The sequence below is a fragment of the Corvus moneduloides genome, chromosome 27 (assembly GCF_009650955.1).
Source record: "Corvus moneduloides isolate bCorMon1 chromosome 27, bCorMon1.pri, whole genome shotgun sequence".
Classification (NCBI taxonomy): Eukaryota; Metazoa; Chordata; class Aves; order Passeriformes; family Corvidae; genus Corvus; species Corvus moneduloides.
In genome coordinates, this window is record NC_045502.1 from 243,128 (window position 1) to 261,112 (window position 17,985).

The 17,985-nt window shown below is 56.6% G+C and overlaps 2 protein-coding genes across 2 annotated transcripts; one reads left to right on the top strand and one right to left on the bottom strand.

The window, feature by feature from the left end:
* The first annotated feature begins 39 nt into the window (after positions 1 to 39).
* Positions 40 to 7,296, top strand: TGOLN2 (trans-golgi network protein 2). The gene is made up of 6 exons (XM_032091797.1): positions 40 to 51; positions 1,640 to 1,835; positions 2,012 to 2,191; positions 2,622 to 3,781; positions 4,325 to 4,408; positions 4,929 to 7,296. Exons 1-6 carry the CDS (start codon positions 40 to 42, stop codon positions 4,932 to 4,934), a joined length of 1,638 nt encoding a protein of 545 aa, XP_031947688.1. The 3' UTR covers positions 4,935 to 7,296.
* Positions 7,297 to 11,349: 4,053 nt separating this feature from the next.
* RETSAT (retinol saturase) lies at positions 11,350 to 17,930 on the bottom strand. The gene is made up of 11 exons (XM_032091899.1): positions 17,652 to 17,930; positions 17,125 to 17,307; positions 16,135 to 16,379; positions 15,464 to 15,665; positions 14,778 to 14,975; positions 14,561 to 14,680; positions 13,889 to 14,027; positions 13,631 to 13,740; positions 13,201 to 13,367; positions 12,570 to 12,729; positions 11,350 to 12,151 (listed from the first exon to the last, which is right to left on the bottom strand). The coding sequence occupies exons 1-11, from the start codon at positions 17,833 to 17,835 to the stop codon at positions 12,006 to 12,008; spliced, it is 1,854 nt and encodes a 617-aa protein (XP_031947790.1). The 5' UTR covers positions 17,836 to 17,930; the 3' UTR covers positions 11,350 to 12,005.
* Positions 17,931 to 17,985: the final 55 nt, after the last annotated feature.

Below are 17,985 nucleotides of genomic sequence, written 5' to 3' on the forward strand. Positions count from 1 at the left end.
TAGCCCTCGGGGGGAAGGGGTGGGATGGGGGATGCAGACATGTTGGACAAGGTGAGGACTTTATTGTCTTGACACCAGACCTTGGGACAACACGTTAAAACACCCCAATTAGTGTTAATTAAGGCCAGATTTGTGTGTCCAGCCTGCTCTTGGTGGCTGTTCTCAGAAAGAGTCATCCCCGAAAAGTGAATCCACAAGGATTTATAGAGAAGAGATGGCACCAGTTCAGGAGCGCCCCAAAACTGAAGCTGGGATGTGGAGCTGTTGTTCTGGTGATAACGTGCTCAGGTTTTGGGGTGTCCTGTGCAGGGCCAGGAGTTGGAGTCAATCCTTGTGGTCCTGGTGGGTCCCTTCCAACCGGGGATGTTCCACGATCCAGGACCGGCAGCTGCCATCACGCTGGCTTGGGCTGCACTGTGAGGGACATGAGGGAAGGGGAGGTCACTGATCCTGTTTATCCTGCTTGATCCCAGGAAAAGTGTTGGATCCTGGTGCAAGCCACCAGGCTCTGGGCTGATGTCAGCCTCATCCATGGTATTTTGGGCAGAATTCCATTCCCAGAGGCATTGTTGTAAATCCAGAGGAACTTGGCCTCTGCTCAGTCACTCTTGACTTCCAGGGGGTGAGTGAAAGCTGAGCATGAGAAGCAGCCTCAATTCTCTGTTTAAATCCCAAAAAAGCATTGGGCCAACTGTTCTGGTCTCCTTGGGAAGGCTGGCACGGGCAGAGCCAAGCAGCAGGGATTGTTGGAATGTGTTGAATTGAACTGAGATTCCCCAGAGATTGGGGGGGAAAAAAAAACATGAGAGAAGAAAACCAACCACATCTTCCGCCACACTCCAAGGCAGGATTTTTCCCCAGTTATTCCCCAATCACGGTGTGGGATTCGGTTGATTTCCATGTGATGTTTTTCCTGTGTTTTAGGGTTAAATGGAGTGGCTGCCCCATCCCTGGAAGTGTCCAAGGCCAGGTTGGATGGGGCTTGGAGCAAGTGGAAGGTGTCCCTGCCATTGGCAGGGGGTGGGACTGGATGGTCTGTAAGGTGCCTTCCAACCCAAATCACTCTGGGATTCCATGATTCTGTGAAAAGCTGGATATTTAGTCCAGAGAAGGGAGATTTAACAGTCTAAACCAGATAAAAGGAAAGACCTGAACAGTCCTGGGTGCCCGCTGACAGGCACAGCCAATTTCCTGCTGCTGCCGGGAGCCGCTGCTGTCGGACAGGACACGTCCACTTGGGCCAAAAAAGAAAAACAACAGGTTATCCAAAAAATTAAATAAAATCCGAAAAATAACACGGTATTAAAAAAAAAGAATGAATACCCGAAAAATACCAGGTTACCCAAAACCAGCAGGTTCTCCAAAGCCGTCCTGAAGCAATGCAAAGGAAACCAGCCCTGATTTCCTGCCCGTTGCCCCCCAGCCTCGCCCACTCCAGAGCTGGGAGTGCACTCCCAGCGCCCGCCTGGGGCCGTTGCTCACTAACCTGCTCACTAACTCCCCGCCCTGGACTCTCAGGCTCGGGAAACAGACCCCAAACCGGCGGGTTTTACCCCAAAACGCTGCTGAGACCCCACAGGGGGCCCCGCGCCCGCCAGGGGGCGCCAAGCGCCTCCCAATGGGGCTCCAGCCGGCCTAGGCCCCGCCCCGACCGCGAGACCACGCCCACAAACAGCCCCCGTGCGGCCTAGGCCCCGCCCCGCCCGCGAGACCACGCCCACAAACCGCCCCGGTGAGGCCTAGGCCCCGCCCCGACCGCGAGACCACGCCCACAAACAGCCCCGTGCGGCCTAGGCCCCGCCCCGACCGCGAGACCACGCCCACAAACCGCCCCGGTGCGGCATAGGCCCCGCCCCAACCGCGAGACCACGCCCACAGACCCGCCCCAGTGTGGCATAGGCCCCGCCCCAACCGCGAGACCACGCCCACAAACCGCCCCGGTGCGGCCTAGGCCCCGCCCCACGCACTTAGACCCCGCCCAACGCCTCAAGCCCCGCCCCATCCCGCTCAGGCCCCGCCCCCGCACGGCCGCTCTCGCTTTCTCCCGTCCCCTCCCCTAGTTCTCGCGAGATCTGTGCCCGGAAGCGGCACCTGCGTGCTGAGCCGGCCGTGAGGGGCCCGCCCGCCATGGAGGCCCCGCGCCCGCTGCTGCTGCTGCTGCTGCTGCTGCTGCTGGGGCTCTGCGCCGCCGGTGAGGGGCCGGTGACACACTGGGCGGGCGTGCCGGGCGTGCCCGGGGAGGGGTCGCGGAGGGACAGCCGCCGGGGGACTATGGCAGGGGCGGGAGAGGGCAGCCAAGCCCTTTGGGCCGGGGGTGGGTCAGGCACCGCGCTTGGTTTGCGGGGCCTCCTCTGGCCTTGGGCCCCTCCGGCGGGAGGGGTTCCTTGTGGTCCGCCGCGTTTGGTCACCCGGGGGTTTCCCCTCTCCCCCCGAGGTCCTTCCTCTCCCTTGAGGTTCCCCTCCCCATCTGCTCCCGCCTGTCCCCGTGGGTTCCCCGGCTCCTGTGGGGTTTCCCCTCTTCCTCCCGTGGGTTCCACCGTCTCTCTCGGGGGATTTCCCCTCTGCTCTCCAGCTCTCAGCCTCCCCAGTGCTGGCGGGCTGCTCTCCGTGCTTGCCCGCAGCAGCGGGGCAGCAAACGGATCACAACGAATCTTCCACAGAGTCTGAGGGAACCCAGGCAGCTGGAGGAGGTGACAACCAGGAACACACGAACGCAAACAACCAAAACCAGCAGCAGGATAATTCCGACAACAACGGTGACCCCCAAACAGACACGAGTAACAAGACCAGGGCAGATGAGGAGCAGAAGGCAAAGAACGACGAGAAGGGCGGAAATCTGAATGGAAGCGACAACAAAAAGAACGAGGAGGAGGAGAAGAAGAAAAAAGAGGCACAGAATGACAGCGGCCAAGGCGGCAGCACGGGGGCTGCCCAGGGTGGCACAGGTGCAAATGGGGCCAGTGAAAGCGGCGCAGGAGGCGGGGGACAAGGGGATGGAGTGCAGAACAGCAGCAGTGGCAGCCCAAGCAGCGGTGGCACTGATGCCCAGGGCAACAATGGCAACAGCACCAGTGGCCAAAGCAGCAATGGCAGCAGCACCAGTGACCAGGGCAACAATGGCAGCAGCACCAGTGGCCAAAGCAGCAATGGCAGTGGCACCGGTGGCCAAAGCAGCAGTGGCAGCGGCACTGGTGGCCAGGGCAATACAGGCAGGGACAACGGTGTCCAGACTGACGGCCAGAACAAAAACAGTCAGCAGAACAATGAGAAGGACAAGGAGAAGAGCCAGGATGGCAACAACCCAGAGAGCTCCAAGAGTGAGGACGGCAGTGAGAAGAACAAGGCTGGCACCAGCGAGAGCAGCGACAAGGAGGGCAGCAAGAGCACAAATGGCAGCAACAAGGACCAGGCCACCAACCAGGGCAGCAGTGGGGCTGGCACCCAGGGCAGCGAGGCCGGTAATGGGCACACAAACGAGAACACTGGCCAAGGCAGCAGTGGTGGGCAGCAGGCCCAGACCGAGACCGAGGACAATCAAAAGAACTCCCAGGAGGAACAAAACCCTACGGAGGACGACAGCTTTTCGGAAAATCAAGAAAACGCCGGAGAGGAGGCGGCCAAGGCTGAGGAGGGCAGTGACAGCTCTGTAAATCAGGAGAGAGAGAAGAGTGTTCCCTCCCTGCCCAGGGCCCACTCAGAGAGCAGCCACTTCTTTGCCTACCTGGTGACCACGGCCATCATCGTCGCGGCCCTGTACGTGGCCTACCACAACAAACGGAAGGTGAGCAGCCCTGCTCAAGCCCTGAGGAGTGGGACTGGGGCCCACTGAGTCCTTTCCCCTCATCCTGGCTGGTTTCTCACCAGTACCTCCTAGTTTGGTTCATGTTCATGTGGTCCCAACAGCAGTGGGAGGAGCAGGGGAGTTGTGACCAGGAAAGGGGTCAGATCTGGTGGAAACTGAGTGTCCTCAGCTCTGCTGCTGATTTTCAGCTGAGAGGTGAAAGCACAAAGGGGTGTGAGATCTCTGCGTGTTTTCTCTGACAGTTTTCTACTGAGTTTTCTGTAGCAGGTTGCACAAGATTGGGGTTGTTTTTCCTCACATAAAGCTGGTTTTGAGGGAGGAGAAAGAAAACAAATTCTTACTGTTTTCTGCTTGTTGAGCAAACCTTGTTACCTGTCGTAGCTGGGGTCAAGTACTGGGATTTATATATTTCAGGTGTCACAGGAAAAGGGTTGTAAGAGCAGGCGAATGAAAAACCACAAGTAAGCCTGTGTTGGAGGCTGCTGTCCCACTCACCCTGTCTCCATTTTTCTCTCTCCAAAGATCATTGCTTTCGCTCTGGAAGGAAAAAGATCAAAAACTGGTCGGCGGCCCAAATCTGGTGATTATCAGAGACTGGATCAAAAGGTGAGACCCAGCCCAAAGTGGGGGTTGGCACACCTGGTGTGCATTGGAAATACAAAATATTGGCCCTTTGCATTAGAAAGGGTCCCAAAGCCCCACCTCAGTCAGTTTGGGAAAGCAGAGTTTGGTGCAGAAGCAGGGTTTTGCCAGGAAATGGAAACAGTAACACTGAGTAATGCTGGCTGAGCTAACCCAGGGCAGAGGTGGGACTCTCTAAAGCTGGACTGTGCTGAACCACTTTGTCACTGATCCAAATGACTTGTCAGAGAGGTTTTTAGTGGGACACGGGTAGGATTTGGGGAGAAATCCCTTTCTTCTCTCCCTTGAAACCTTTTTCCACCTCTTGCTCTTCAAGGCAGATGTGCCTATAATTATTTTCTGCTGTGGGAAGAGGAAAGGGAGGAAAACAAAGGCAAGGGCTCGTGTTTGCTTTGGGAGCTCCTCAGCCCACTCAGGTCTGGACAGAGCAGCACAGTAATTCTGAGCTTCCAGGTAGTTCCAACCTTTCCTTTTGCCTTTCCAGATCTAGATTTCTCCTGGGGTGATGATGGCCGGCGATGGGAATGCTGTGCTGCCACAGTTGGATTTCAGTCCACGGGAAGGAGGGGAAACGCTTTTTGTTTTGCACCTGCACCTTGATAAAACCTCTCACTTCCCTAAATTGCTCCTTTCCCAGCTGCCTTGTCTTCCCCCTGGGTGTCTGGCTGTGGAAAAGCCAGTCCCAGAACTGCACACCCAGGACTTCTGTGTCCCAGTGCAATGGAATTTGCCATCCACTGGACTGACCCCTCCTTTTGGGGAGGGGGAATTAAGGATCTGCTGCACAATGAGCCATGGGACTGTCCCTTGCCTGGAAACGGAGCTGCCTTGGTCTCCTCCTCCTTCTCCTCCATCTCTTGGGTTTGGATGCTCAAGTTGGGAGCATGTGTGTTCTCTTGCACTTGTTTGGAATTGAACCACCACAGACTTGGATTTGGGTTTTCTCTCCCTGACCAACTTTCCAGTTCCACACCCAGGTTCCCTTTTCCACACACACTTTCAGCCATGCTGAAGCAGTTTTTGTGGTGTAGCTCAAACCCTTTGTGCTCTATGCAGCTCTTTTCCCTCCCAGTGCTCCCAGTTCAGCGTTTGCACTGGGGCTGTTGGTTGTGGTGTGGTGCTGTGGAAGAGGGAAGAGGCTGGGGAAGCTCCGTGCCCTGTCAGGGATGTAGATGGGAAGATTGCTTCCTCCCCCTTGTCAGGTGTAGGAAGGAAGGAAAGAAGGAATGTAAATCCCCGAGGAGTTTGGGATGGATGAGTGAAGCTCCCAGTCCCTCAGCTCCCCAATTTGTGTTGGACTGGTACCAGTTGAACCAAGGGCTGCCAGAGGGGTTGGTGCCCCAGTTACACCTGTGAGGTGGTTTTCATGCCTGTAATTCTACTCCTAAGAGGTTTGTTCGAGCTGGGATGTTTCTGGAGAGGGCACAAAGTACCTGCTTGGCTCCTGCTTTGGATTTTTCCAGTATAGGCAGAAAAAATGGATTTGAGGAACCCAGAGCTACTCACGCAGGCACCCAGCTGTGCCACAGCAGGTGCCAGCCGTGTGCCGGTCCCGCGTTTGCCAACTGACTGCACAGGAAGGATCCCAGGACAGTTAAATTCCCTTCTGGAGGGCTTTTTTCTGGCCTTCCCAGGCTTGGGAACAATCAGCTCCTTGCTCTGTGGTCACCTTGGACAAGGGCAGAGCCATTTCCTGGTCACTGTGAAAGCTGCAGCTCTAGTTTTGATTTCCTGATAGTTCATTCCAAGAGGGTAGAGAGGGCTTGACTTTCTCCAGACCCTAAAATCATCCTTTCCCTTTTTGCTGGCTCTTGGCAAGCACAAGGAGCATGAAAGTCCCTCTTGGCTTTTGAGAGTTCTCAGGAGTTTCCCTAGGAAACATCTAGGATGCAAAAAGGACTTCCAGGAGTTGTTCTGGAGAGCAGGAGGGTGGAGGGAAAGGAAAGGGAAACAGGAATGTAACTCTCAGGGAAGAGGATGGGAACCTCATGCACCCTGCTCCAGAGCTGCTGTGGGATCAGCCGGGCTGGGGGGCTGCTTTAGGGCAGGGCTGGGGAGGGGGACACTGACTTTTGGCTGGTGACAGTGGGGAGACAAACCCTATTCCAGTGTGTGGAATTCCATGTGCTCCTGGGCTGCTCCGGCCATGATTTTTGGAGTGTGTGTGCTTTTTGGAGTGTGAGTGCTCTATGCCTGCTTTGTCCTGTTTTGTTTTTTTTTTTTAATTGAATGATAATTTAGAAAGGTGGGGGGTTTTTTTTCACCATCTACTCATTTTTCTGTCCTGGGAGCTGTTTCAAATCTCTCTTGCTCCAGGCTGTGGGAATCCCACCCTGCTGCCAACAGGGGAGGGAATATTTTGGACCTCAAACACCTCGATCCCAGGCTGAGCCAAGCGCAAGCTCATTGGGATAATGAGGATGCACCTCACGGGTCTGGGGAGAGGCAGAGCTCACATCAGGCTGACTTGGGGGGGTTTTCCCCCAAAATCTCCCTGCCAGCACTTCCCGAGGCTGGTGTGTTCTGGGCTGCCCGAAACCTCTGGGAATTGCTCCCAGTTTGTTGAGTTTATGGTATTTATGCAACATGTCCTAAAGGGGTCAAGGTGTGCAGAACCTTTTCCTTTTGGACACACGTGTTTTCCATGGATGGTGTCTGTCGGTACAGAGGGGTTTTTTGCCAAATATTCCTACTTTTTAGGCTTGAGCCAGCACTTGATTTGTTTTCTGCTGTGAAACGCACCTTGCTTGGAAGGATCAGAATTTTTTACAGTTCTTTGTACTGTTTTTTTTATTTTCTGTGTGGCGAAGTCAGTAAATGGATTTTAAAAGACCCAAAATGCTGAGTTTTCACTTCTGTCTTGGTTTTGTTTTTTTCACATTCTTTGCATGGTTTCCGTTGACAGCTGGCACCAAAGGTGCAAGGTGTCTCCTCTTCATGCAAAACCAATTTGATTTTGATAAAAACACCTGGTTTTGTGGAGCTGTTTGTGCTCAGAGCCCCGTGTGCAGCCGGAAGGAGCCCAGACAGGCCCAGGCCAGAGCGGATTTGAAGTTTCCAGTCTGATTTCCATTATGAGCCCAGCTCCACCGGGGCTGGCATAGGGTGGTGTGAGGTCAGGGCCCAAGAGGAGATTAAACTGCTCTGGACAGAGCTTAGTCGTGAGCTCTCCTCTTGGATTTCTTCTTTCTCCTCCAGAGAGCCTCAGAGGGCAGGACATCCCAGCTTGTTGGAGCAGCAGCAACTGGGAGACCGGAAAAGAGAGTGGTGTGGCTGCTGCTGCCAGCCAGCTGTGGGAAGGGATGAGACGGTGCCTGATCCCCGGTGCATGACGAGGGTACTTCTGGGGAGTGTTTCCTGCAGCGAATGGAAGAAACTCCCTCCTTTCCCCCGCCTCTTTTCCCTAAAAGGAGGAAATCCCGCCTTCCGCTCTCCGCTCCGGTCCGGGCAGTGGCGAACGGGCCCGGCTGGAGACCGGGAGGGCCACTGGATTTCCTGGGGATGGGGTTACTGACAGCTTGCAGGAGGAAAAACGGTGAAAATGGGGGGTCAAATGAAAATTCCCATGGGGATGTGGGGTCGGGAGAGACCTTACAGACCCCCCAGTTCCAAGCCTTGCTAGGAGGGCTCAGAGCTCTGCTCTGTGTCCTTAGGATGAGTTCCCAAAAAAACCCACTGCATTGTGCTCCAAGAGCTCGCTGAACCCCTTGCCTGCTCTCACCCTGATGTGAGAGGGCTGGAAAGGTCCCAAAATACTTTGGCAGGCAGAGCAGGGGTGCTGGGGCAAGAACAGCCCCTCAAGTCAGGTCCTGTCCCTGGGTGCAGGAAGCAATGGGAGCACCCCAGGGGTGTGGAGTGTCTGGGGGGAGTCATGTTGGGGCAACTGCCCAGGAGTCAAAGTCCATGAGTGGAAATAATGTCAAATAAAATCAGAAATGCTTTGCCAGCTGGGTTGGGCTCTACTTACCAGGGCTGGCTTGCTGAGACATCCCAATAAAGGCAGTTCAGCAGAGAGGCCCGGAGGGCGGAGGAGGTTTAATGCACGAGAAACTGGGTGGAACTGAGGGGGGGCTGGGGCTGGGTCTGTGCCCTTCAACCCTCCTGACTGGAGAGCGGTGCCAGCTGGGGGTCGGGCTCTGCTCCCAGGGAACAACGGACAGGACAAGAGGAAACAGCCTCAAGCTGTGCTGGGAGAGGTTCCGGTTGGATATTGGGAAGATTCCTCTGTGGAAGCAGCAGTCCAGGCCTGGCACAGCTGCCCAGGGCAGTGCTGGAGTCCCCATCCCTGGGGGGATTTAACAAACGTGTGGATGTGGCACTTGGGGACACGGGTCAGTGATGGCCTCGGCAGTGCGGGGAATCCGCTGGACTTGGTGGTCTCAGGGGGCTTTTCCAACCCAAATGATTCCATGGTTCTGTGAAATGCTCCTACTCCCTGACCTCTACTCTGGATCCCCAGTGAACCCAACCTTCAAGCCCTGTTAACCACCCCGGGTTTATTTTATCTTATCTTCTTTGCTGAAATCTTTAAATCTTGCACGGCCTCCTGAGCAAACACGTGAGCCTGAGCTGGTCTCACTGCAGGTATTTTCCTTAGGGGCAGGGCACCAGCCAAGCAAACACATCAGCTTTGCCTCTGCAAGACAAATGCCATGGCCTGGGAAGGTTTGTTTGGATTAAAAAACCACCAAAAATGAGTGAGATAGCATTTGCAAGGTTGGAGCTCTTTTGGGTGAGAAAAGCAGGAGGAGAGGCAGGTCTGGGTCTCCTTGGAGCTCTGGGAGCCACGGGGATGCTGCTGGGTGTCACTGCACTGTTCTGTGCCTAAATCAGAGGTTTCTGCTCTGCAGAGGGTCCCTGGGAAGAGGATCTGGCTTGTTAAACCCTCCTCCCAATAGCTCTGGTGCTCCAGTTGAGCTGCTCACCTTCCCAGAGGGATTTCTGGTTGGTTTTTCTGTAACTTGTCCCTCTGTCTCCATGTGTGACAGGGAACAAGCTGCTGCTGGTCACCCCTCAGTCTCTCCCCCTCAGGACCCCTCAGGGCTGAGAACAAGAGATGTCTCCAGCAGGCTGGGAGTGAGGCAGGGCCTCGGTCCCCAGCCTCCGGGACCCTGCAGGAGCGTGGATCCACAGGGGCTGAGAAAGGATGCTCAGCCTGCAGGGTGAAGGGAAGGACAGGGACATTGGCTGTGCCCTGGCCCTGCTTTGTCCTATTTTTTTGGCAAAAGGAAACTCTTCTGGCTGGTGTTGGTGCGTCAGGGGCTCTCCCTTGCCTGGGCTGCAGGTGAACATCTCAGTGGTCCAGGGAGGGAGGGGGAGGTAGTCAGAGATCCGACCTGGATCAGCCTCCAGCTCTGCACTGTCACACTCCACATCCACCCCCAGTCGAATCTTCCCCCTGACAAGTCTGTGGGGAGAATGGCCACCTTGAGCTCCCCCAGTTCTGCTCTCTGGGGGCCTTGGGGATTCCCTGTGGGCCTCTAACCCCAAACAAGAATCTGTGGCTTGGGAGAGACCTTGAAGCCCATCCAGTGCCACCCCTGCCATGGGCAGGGACACCTCCCACTGTCCCAGGCAGCTCCAAGCCCCAATGTCCAGCCTGGCCTGGGATGCTCCCAGGGATCCAGGGGCAGCCCCAGCTGCTCTGGGCACCCTGTGCCAGGGCCTGCCCACCCTCACAGGGAACAATTCCTTCCCAATATCCCATCTAACCCTGCCCTCTGGCAGTGGGAAGCCATTCCCTGTGTCCTGTCCCTCCAGCCCTTGTCCCCAGTCCCTCTGCAGCTCTCCTGGAGCTCCTTTAGACCCTGGAAGGGGCTCTGAGGTCTCCCCGGAGCCTTCTCTTCTCCAGGTGAGCACCTTCAGCTCTTGCAGCCTGGCTCCAGAGCAGAGGGGCTCCAGCCATCTCCATGGTCTCCTCTGGACTCACTCCAGAAGCTCCACATCCCTCTGGTGTTGGACCCAGAGCTGGAGGAAGCTCTGCAGGTGGGGTCTCAGCTGGGCTGTGGGGCTGCAGCTGCTGGAGGTGCCCAGAGCAGCCTCCCCAGTTCACTGCTGTGCCCTGGGAAGATTTCAGAGTCCTTCAGTAGGTGTAATCTCTCTCCTCCTCCTTGGAGCTGGGTTGTGGGCCCACCTCCAGGGCCTCAGTGGAAAATTCTCCCAATGTGTTCTGATGTTGAAACAGTCCAGAAGAGAAGGGAAAAACTGAAGTTCCAGGAAAACAAAGTTCAACTCTCCGTCTCCCTCCAGAGAAAGGAGCTGAAAGCTGGCTGAAAAGCAAGCAGGGTGCTTCCTCCACTCTTGCTGCTGCAGGAGGACACAGAGGAGTGTGTGTCTGTGTCCTTGAACAACTGCTTTGTAAGGTTCACTCGGCTTTTTCCTCTCTCCCCTCTCAGGCTCAGTTTAAAGGCACAGAATTAATTTCTGGGCCCAGAGCAGCAATAGGGGATACAACATCATAAAGTCACCCCAAGACAGGGGTTTTGGTGCGCACTGGGCACTTCTCCATGATCAAATCTGGAAAATCTGGGTCAGTTTCATGGGCTTTGAGCCACAGCCCAAGGTGCCCCAGTGCTAACGAAGGACTCACCGTGCTCACAGCAGTACCCCCCAGTACCAGGGAATTCCTTCTTCCCATGGCTGTCTGCTCCAGGGAGGTGGGAGGAAGGTAAGTCCATGCTGGCCAGCTGCTTTTCCTCACTTGGGGTCCAATTTGTGGCCGTTCTGCCATAATTCCTCCCCAAAACTTGGCTGGTGCAGGACAAACCCCCAGCAGCACGTTCACAAGGATGGGGCTGTCCCTTCCCCTTTCCCTTCCCATTCCACTTTCCATTCTGCCTCCCCTTCTTTTTGCCTTCTTTTTCCCTCACAACCCCCAGCCCTGCTGACCCATCATGAGGCACAAATCCCAGGATCATCATCACTGTTTTATTACTTCAGTCTCATGTGCTTCCCTTCCCATCTGGAGAGGACTTTGATCCTGTTCCCAAGCTTTTACCAGCAGACAGAAGGACTTTGCTGCTGCCAAAGGAGCATGTGCTCATGCCACCAGTGCCTTGGGGCAACGGGGGGAGAGCAGCACCCAAACATTGGGAATGCTGGGGGTCAGGGTCCTGCTGCTGCCAGGGGTGACTTTGGAATCACTGGACAGCCTGCAAGCACCACTGCTCTCAGACAGCTCTGGGGGCTGCAGGTGGAGGTTGATGATTCTGATGGGATCAAGCAGCAGCACCCCCAGCTGCTGGGCCATGCTGGTACCTGCTGGTGCCACCTGTTTTAGGGTTATCTTGAGTTCTCTCCTGGCCATGGCTGCTCAGAGCAGCTCTTGGGGACCTTCTTCATGGCCAGGGACCAGCACTGGACATGATGGTGGAAGGTGATGCATTTTTTTTGTGGGGGTGAGGTCCAACATGATCTGTCTGGGAATGGGAACAGCATCTTCTTGGATTGAAATCCCTCCGTTTGGCAAAGAGACGGATCTGCTACAGGTGCGTGAAAGCTGAGAGTGAGTTAGGGGTGCTGTGGTGAGGAGTGGGGGTCCCTGGTGGTGGGACAGTGGGCCTTAGTCTCCCTTCTTGGAGCTGGTGGCCTGCAGGCGCATCTTCAGCCACACCATGTCCAAGTAGAGGTTGCGCTTCAGGACAGTGCTGGCACAGATGATGGCTCCTTGCAGGGCTCCCATGAAACCCTCCAGGCACAAGTCCTGCCCTGAAAGGAGGCAGCAGCAGATGTGGCCCTGCTGTGAGCAGCTCTCACTCCCCATTCCATCCCAGCCAACCATCAGTGGTGGTTCAGGCATTACCTTCCCCACATTCCAGCTGCCCCCACTCCACCCCTGGAATCTGAACCCACAACCCTCTCCCTGTCTGACCATTCCTTCTCCCCAGCAGGAAAAGGGCTTCATCCTGCCTTGGGCAAGGAGACAACCTCCCAGAGCTGGAGGAGCACAGCCCTCTCCTCCTCCCCGTGTGGGACCATGGAACTCCGCTTTCCCAGCGGTTCTTCCATTGCCCCACAGCATCGCAGTGGCTCTTCCCTTTATTGCATTTCAGGATTGAAGGCTTTCTCCCCCCCATCCTGCTCCCCCAGAGCTGTCCTCATCTGAGAATGCTGGTGGCCCCGTCACCTGTCAGGTAGAGGTTGGGCACGGCCGTCTCTGCCCGCACGGCAGCAATGGCTTTGTCCTGCAGGCGGGGAATGCCGTGGTCGGCGCCGTAGAGCTCCCCGCGGGGACTGGCGATGTAGTGCTGGTTGGTGAGGGGAGTCCCGCTGGAGAGGTACTCGATCTGCGGGGGACAGGGGACAGGGTGGTCTGCAGGGGTAGCAGGACCGGGGGCCATTGCAGGAACCCAGGTGTGGGGCTGGGACGGGTCTCCTCGCAGACCCTGGGGGGGTGGTTCTGGCCAGGTTTTGTCCCAGGATGTTTCTGAAGGATCATCCTGGGATGGTCATCCAGGTCTGCCCAGGTTGGATGGGGCTGGGAGCAATTTGGTCTAGTGGAAGGTGTTCCTGCCCATGACAGGGGGTGGAACTGGGTGAGCTTTAAGGTCCCTTCCAACCCAAACCATTCCATGATGCCATGGTCACTCGCCCTTGCACCATGACGAGGCAGCAGTGATGGGTTGGTGCCACACTGGGCCTCATGTGCAGCAGGTCCAGCCCCAGCTCCAATGCTGGGTGGGTAGAGGGGACCCAGAGAGGAGCTGGAAGACCCCTGAACCCTCAGTTTAAGACCCCTGAACCTTGTGTTTCCTCACCCGGCCCTCGATGCGAGGGTAGAGCTTGAAGACAGTCTGCATGATGGCATCCACAAAAGTCTTCTTCAGGTCCTCATAGTCATCCCCCCGCTTGTGGACCTGCTTGTCCTTCCACTCCTCAAACCACTCGTACCTGGCGAAGGTGACGATGGCCAGCGTGGATTTACCTGCGTGAGGACAAGTCTGGGGTGCTCGTCCCTCTGCCCACCCTCATCCCACCCTGTCGCTGCCCCAAACCCGGGAGATGTCCCCAGATCTTTGGGCTTCCATGTCCTCCATCCAGATATCCCAAAGACCATGTTCCATGAGCCCTGTGCTCAGCGGCTTTGATCATGTACAGCTGAGTAGAAACTCCTTGTTTGGGGTCACCAAACCCCAACAAGAGCTTTGAAGCCTCTCACAGGCATTTGTGGCTGGGTGTCAGCCTTACCTGGGTGCCTCATTTCCCAGGTGGGGTCCTTGGCTGATGGAGAGGTGACAAAGAGGAGAGGGATGTTGTTGGCAGCTTCTTCTCTGGACGAGGCCAGGTAGCGCTTCATCCTGCATGAGAGGGAAGGGCTGAGCTGGGGCTCGATGCACACCTTCCCCTGAATCCTCCTTAGGGCCAAATCCCCATTTTCTGAGTCACTGCCCAGGAATTCATCTCCTTACGCTCAACGAAGCACATCCAAGGTGAAGCCAAACCTACATTCCATCCAGGTCATTCCCTGGGAACATGAAGTAGTTGGTGGCTTCCAGCCCCAACTCTTCCCTTGAGCCGCTGAGGCCGACGAAGACGGTGAAACCCCCCTCCCCATGGGTCACCATGCGGAGCTGGGACTGGATCTCTGCAGTATGGAGGGAAAAAGGGGAATTAGTCTGTTCTGGGGGAAATCAGGCTTTTCTAGGATCCTCAGCTACAAAGAAGTGGTTTCTCCAATCCTGACCCCTTCCCACCAAATGCTGACCCTTCCCAACCACACAACCATCCCCCTTCCACCCAGCTGTGCCCCTTCCCACCTACCTCTGTCCTCTTCCACACAACCATTCCCCTTCCCCCCATCCATGCCCCTTCCATCCATCCTTGCCCCTTCCAGAAGATTTTCTGGCAAATTCCACAAATTTCGGGGCCCTGCACTGTGTTTTTAAGGGAATCCTCGCACCAAACTGGGACTTTGCAAACTACACCCAACTTGGGCCAATTAATTTAAGCTTAATTAAAACCCCTGTGAAGAAATGAGCGGCCAGGGCTGGGCTTTGAGGGCTGTGGCACAGGAGCAACAGGGGGTTTGCCAATGTTAATTGATAAATCCCCTTTCCGATGAGGCTTAGGATGGGATTAACGCTGTAACCCCACCGGAGCCCAGCGCTGATGCGGTACCTGGCAGAGCCCGCGCCTCCGCTGGCAGCAGCCTCTCGTAGGTGTTGAAGATCCCAGCATCCGAAATGACCACGGGAGCAAAGATGTCCACCAAATCTTGGCCTTTTTTGACACTCACACCTGGGAGGGAAAACCCAGAGGGGGAAGAATGAGGTGCTGGTGAAAGGAGCCCCACTTCGGGGAGCAGCCCCACGCCCCGTTCCGGGCCGGTGCTCACCACAGGCTCTGCCCTGGGGGTCCAGCAGGATCCTCTGCACTGGCGCCTTCCCAAACACGTTGCCTCCAGCCTTCCGGATCACGGGAATGATGTGGAAGGCAATTTCCCCAGCCCCACCCTTGGGGTACCAAGCGCCATGGAGGAAGTGGTTCACCAGGATGCTGTGCATGGAGAAGCTGGCCTTGGAGGGGAGCACACCTGGGAAAAGGGGCAGGGTTTGGGCAAATCATGAGTTTGGGGCTTATCCTGAAGATTTCAGGAGGAGGAACACCCTGGATATGACACTGGGAGGAAGGTGAGGAGCCTGGAGGAGCAGGGAGGATGTCGGGTGTGGGTGTCCCCATGGCAAAGCCTGTGGTCACCAACGTGACCAAGTCATGGGGGGCTGTAAGCCAAGCCCAGGTGCTGGGATGGAGGGAAGGGGGAGGCTCAGGGGCTATCGGGGGAATATTCCCTTGTGCAGGAATGATGTCGCCCCATCGGGAAGGAGAAGAGCACAGAGGGAAAGAGATGGAGATGAGCAACGGGGATGTGTCATCTGCCGGTGACTTGGGGACAAAGATGCTGGTCAAGCATCCACCACAGCATCCCTGCAAACCCCCCAAAAGCATGGAAAAAAGGAGTTTGTTACCTTTTCTCTGTTTCTAAAGGGTTTAATGTCATCCCAGAGCCTCCTGGTCACCTACCGTAGGTAGGGAAGATGTAGCTGAGGACAGCCCGGAGCTCGGGGTTGGGGGTGAGACCATCCACCACCTCCTTGAGGCTGCGTGAGGCCAGGCGGGAGAAGGGGCAGAGGCGTGGGAGCAGCTGGGAGCGGATCAGGAGCCCGGCCAGGAACCGCGGGAGCATCTTCAGGATACCCAGCAGCACGACCCCGCGGCCGGAGCTCTGCAGGGACAGCCTGGGGCTCACTGGCACACCCGGGGGCTCAGACACGACCCAAAGATGCTCCAAAGCATATTTTTCCCCTTAAATTCATTGCTGGGCATCCTGGGGAGCTGTGGGCAAGGGGAGTACTGGCTCCCTCAAAAAGCTTCCCTCGAAAACCTCCCTTAGGAAAAGCTTCCCCAAAAAAGCTCCCCCACTGAAACTGCTCCAAAAAGGTCCTCCCGAAAAACTCCCCCAAAAAGCTCCCTAAAAAAAAGGTTCTTCAAAAAAGCTTCCTTAAAGAACTCTGCCCAAAAATCTCCCCCAAAACATCTGTGGTGCTGCATTTTTGAGGCAGAAAAGGGTGATTTTGGATGATGCCATTATTCCCTGGGGGGGCCCGGCATCCAGGTGCTGGGGGGGTTCCCCTCTTTGTGTGACCCCCAGATCCAAACTCCCCTCGTTTTATCCCACCCAGATCTGCCTCTACCTTCACCAACCGCTGGAACTCATCGATGGCTGCTGCCTCCCCGGGGAACTGCTCCTTCAGCCTCCGGAAATATTCCCGCTTCCCAGAATGGAGGTGGTAGGTCTTTCCAGCACCCTGGGGGTCCCCCAAAACCACGGCATCGTAGGTGGCCGGGAGCTGGGCCCACTCCAGCTGCCCATCTGTCAGCTGGTCCACCAGGAACCGCATCAAGGAGCCCTCCTGCATCTGCCCCACATAGTGGATCCCTAAAATAGACATTTTTCCTTTATTATCCTCTTTTTTCCTTTATTTTCCCCTTTTTTTTCTTTTATTTTCCCACCCCAGGAAGCACCAAACCCACCTCTTATTTATCCATGCCCACCCCATCAGCTCCATGTGGAAAGGAAAGGGAAAATCTGGGATACACCCATCTCCTACTTAGGGTACACAGTGCTTGCCACTGCTTTTTAATTAGGAGTTTGGGGAATTTTGTTACATTTTGGTATTTTTACTGGGTTTTTTCCACCCTGGGATGTACAGAACCCTCCTCTTATTTTTCCGCCCCCCAGCCCAGCAGCTTCATATGGAAGGAAAAGGGAAAAACTGGGATATACCTGCCTCCCAACTGGGGTGAATGGCACTGGCTTTAGTGTTTTTAACTGGTAATTTTGGAATTTTGTTACTGTTTGCTATTCACCTCTGCTATAAATAATTAATCCCGGAGATTGAAAGCCGGACTTTGTCTTGCCACAAAAAGTGTGCCAGCAAGATGTGTCCTGAGGTGACATCCCCCGTGCTGGGAATTACATAGGGGCTGGATATAGGGAATTTGGGGGGTTTGGTATCCTACAGCCAGAGGATTTTGGGATGAAGAACAGGAAAATGGGCTGTCTAACGCGAGGTGTGTGCTGGGGAGCCCCAGTCCTCACCCCAACGGGTGCAATTCCCACCCTGAGGGTCTCCCATGCCCCTCCCCTGGGTCCGGGGGGAATTTGGGGCACCAAATCATACCAGTGTCAAACTCAAAGCCTTTCTCGGTGAAGGTGTGGCAGCAGCCCCCCAGCTTCCCGTGCTGCTCCAGCACCAGCACGCGCCAGCCGGCCTTGGCCAGCAGAGCCGCAGCCGCCAGGCCGCCCACGCCGCTGCCCACCACGATGGCATCGAGCCCCTGAGGCACCTTCTCTGGGGAGAACACTGCGGGGAAAGCAGGGAAAGTCACTGAGGGGGCACCCCACGGCATGGGGGACCCCCGAAACCACGGTGAGCAGGGAGTGATGCTGGGGGGGGACAGTGCCACCCCGGGGGGGGCTAATGAACGCTGCCGCAGGTGGAGATGCCACCGTGGGGGGGTCAGTACTGCCCCGGGGGTCCAGGACAGCCCGGGGGGTGATGCCAGCCTCGGGGTGATGCCGCTCCGGGGGGATTAATGACACCGCGGGGGCGGTGCTGTCCCGGGGGGTGACACCACCCTGGGGGGCCAGTGCTGTCCTGGGGGGCGGTGACACCCTGGGCTGTTGATGCCCCCGGGGGTCCCGTACCTGTCTTGACGACGGTCCTGCGCACAGCCTTGTCGGTGACGAGCGGGGCGGGCGGGCGGCGGGTGTCGGTGGCGAAGGGGTTGCGGCTGCCCGGGACCCGCAGGAGCAGCAGGGAGAGGAGCGGGAGGAGGACGATGAGGAGAAGGAGAAGGGGGGCGAGGAAGAGCAGCGCCTGCAGCCACATGGTGCTGCTCCGTCCGGCCTGCGTGAGCCTCGCTCTGCCCCGCGGAGCCGGGAGCAGCGGCGAGGACAGCGGGAACCGGAACAGAGGGGAAGGGGAGCGGCTGCAGCACTGGGCGGGGGGATGCGCGGGGAGGGGCGGCGGGGCGGGGGC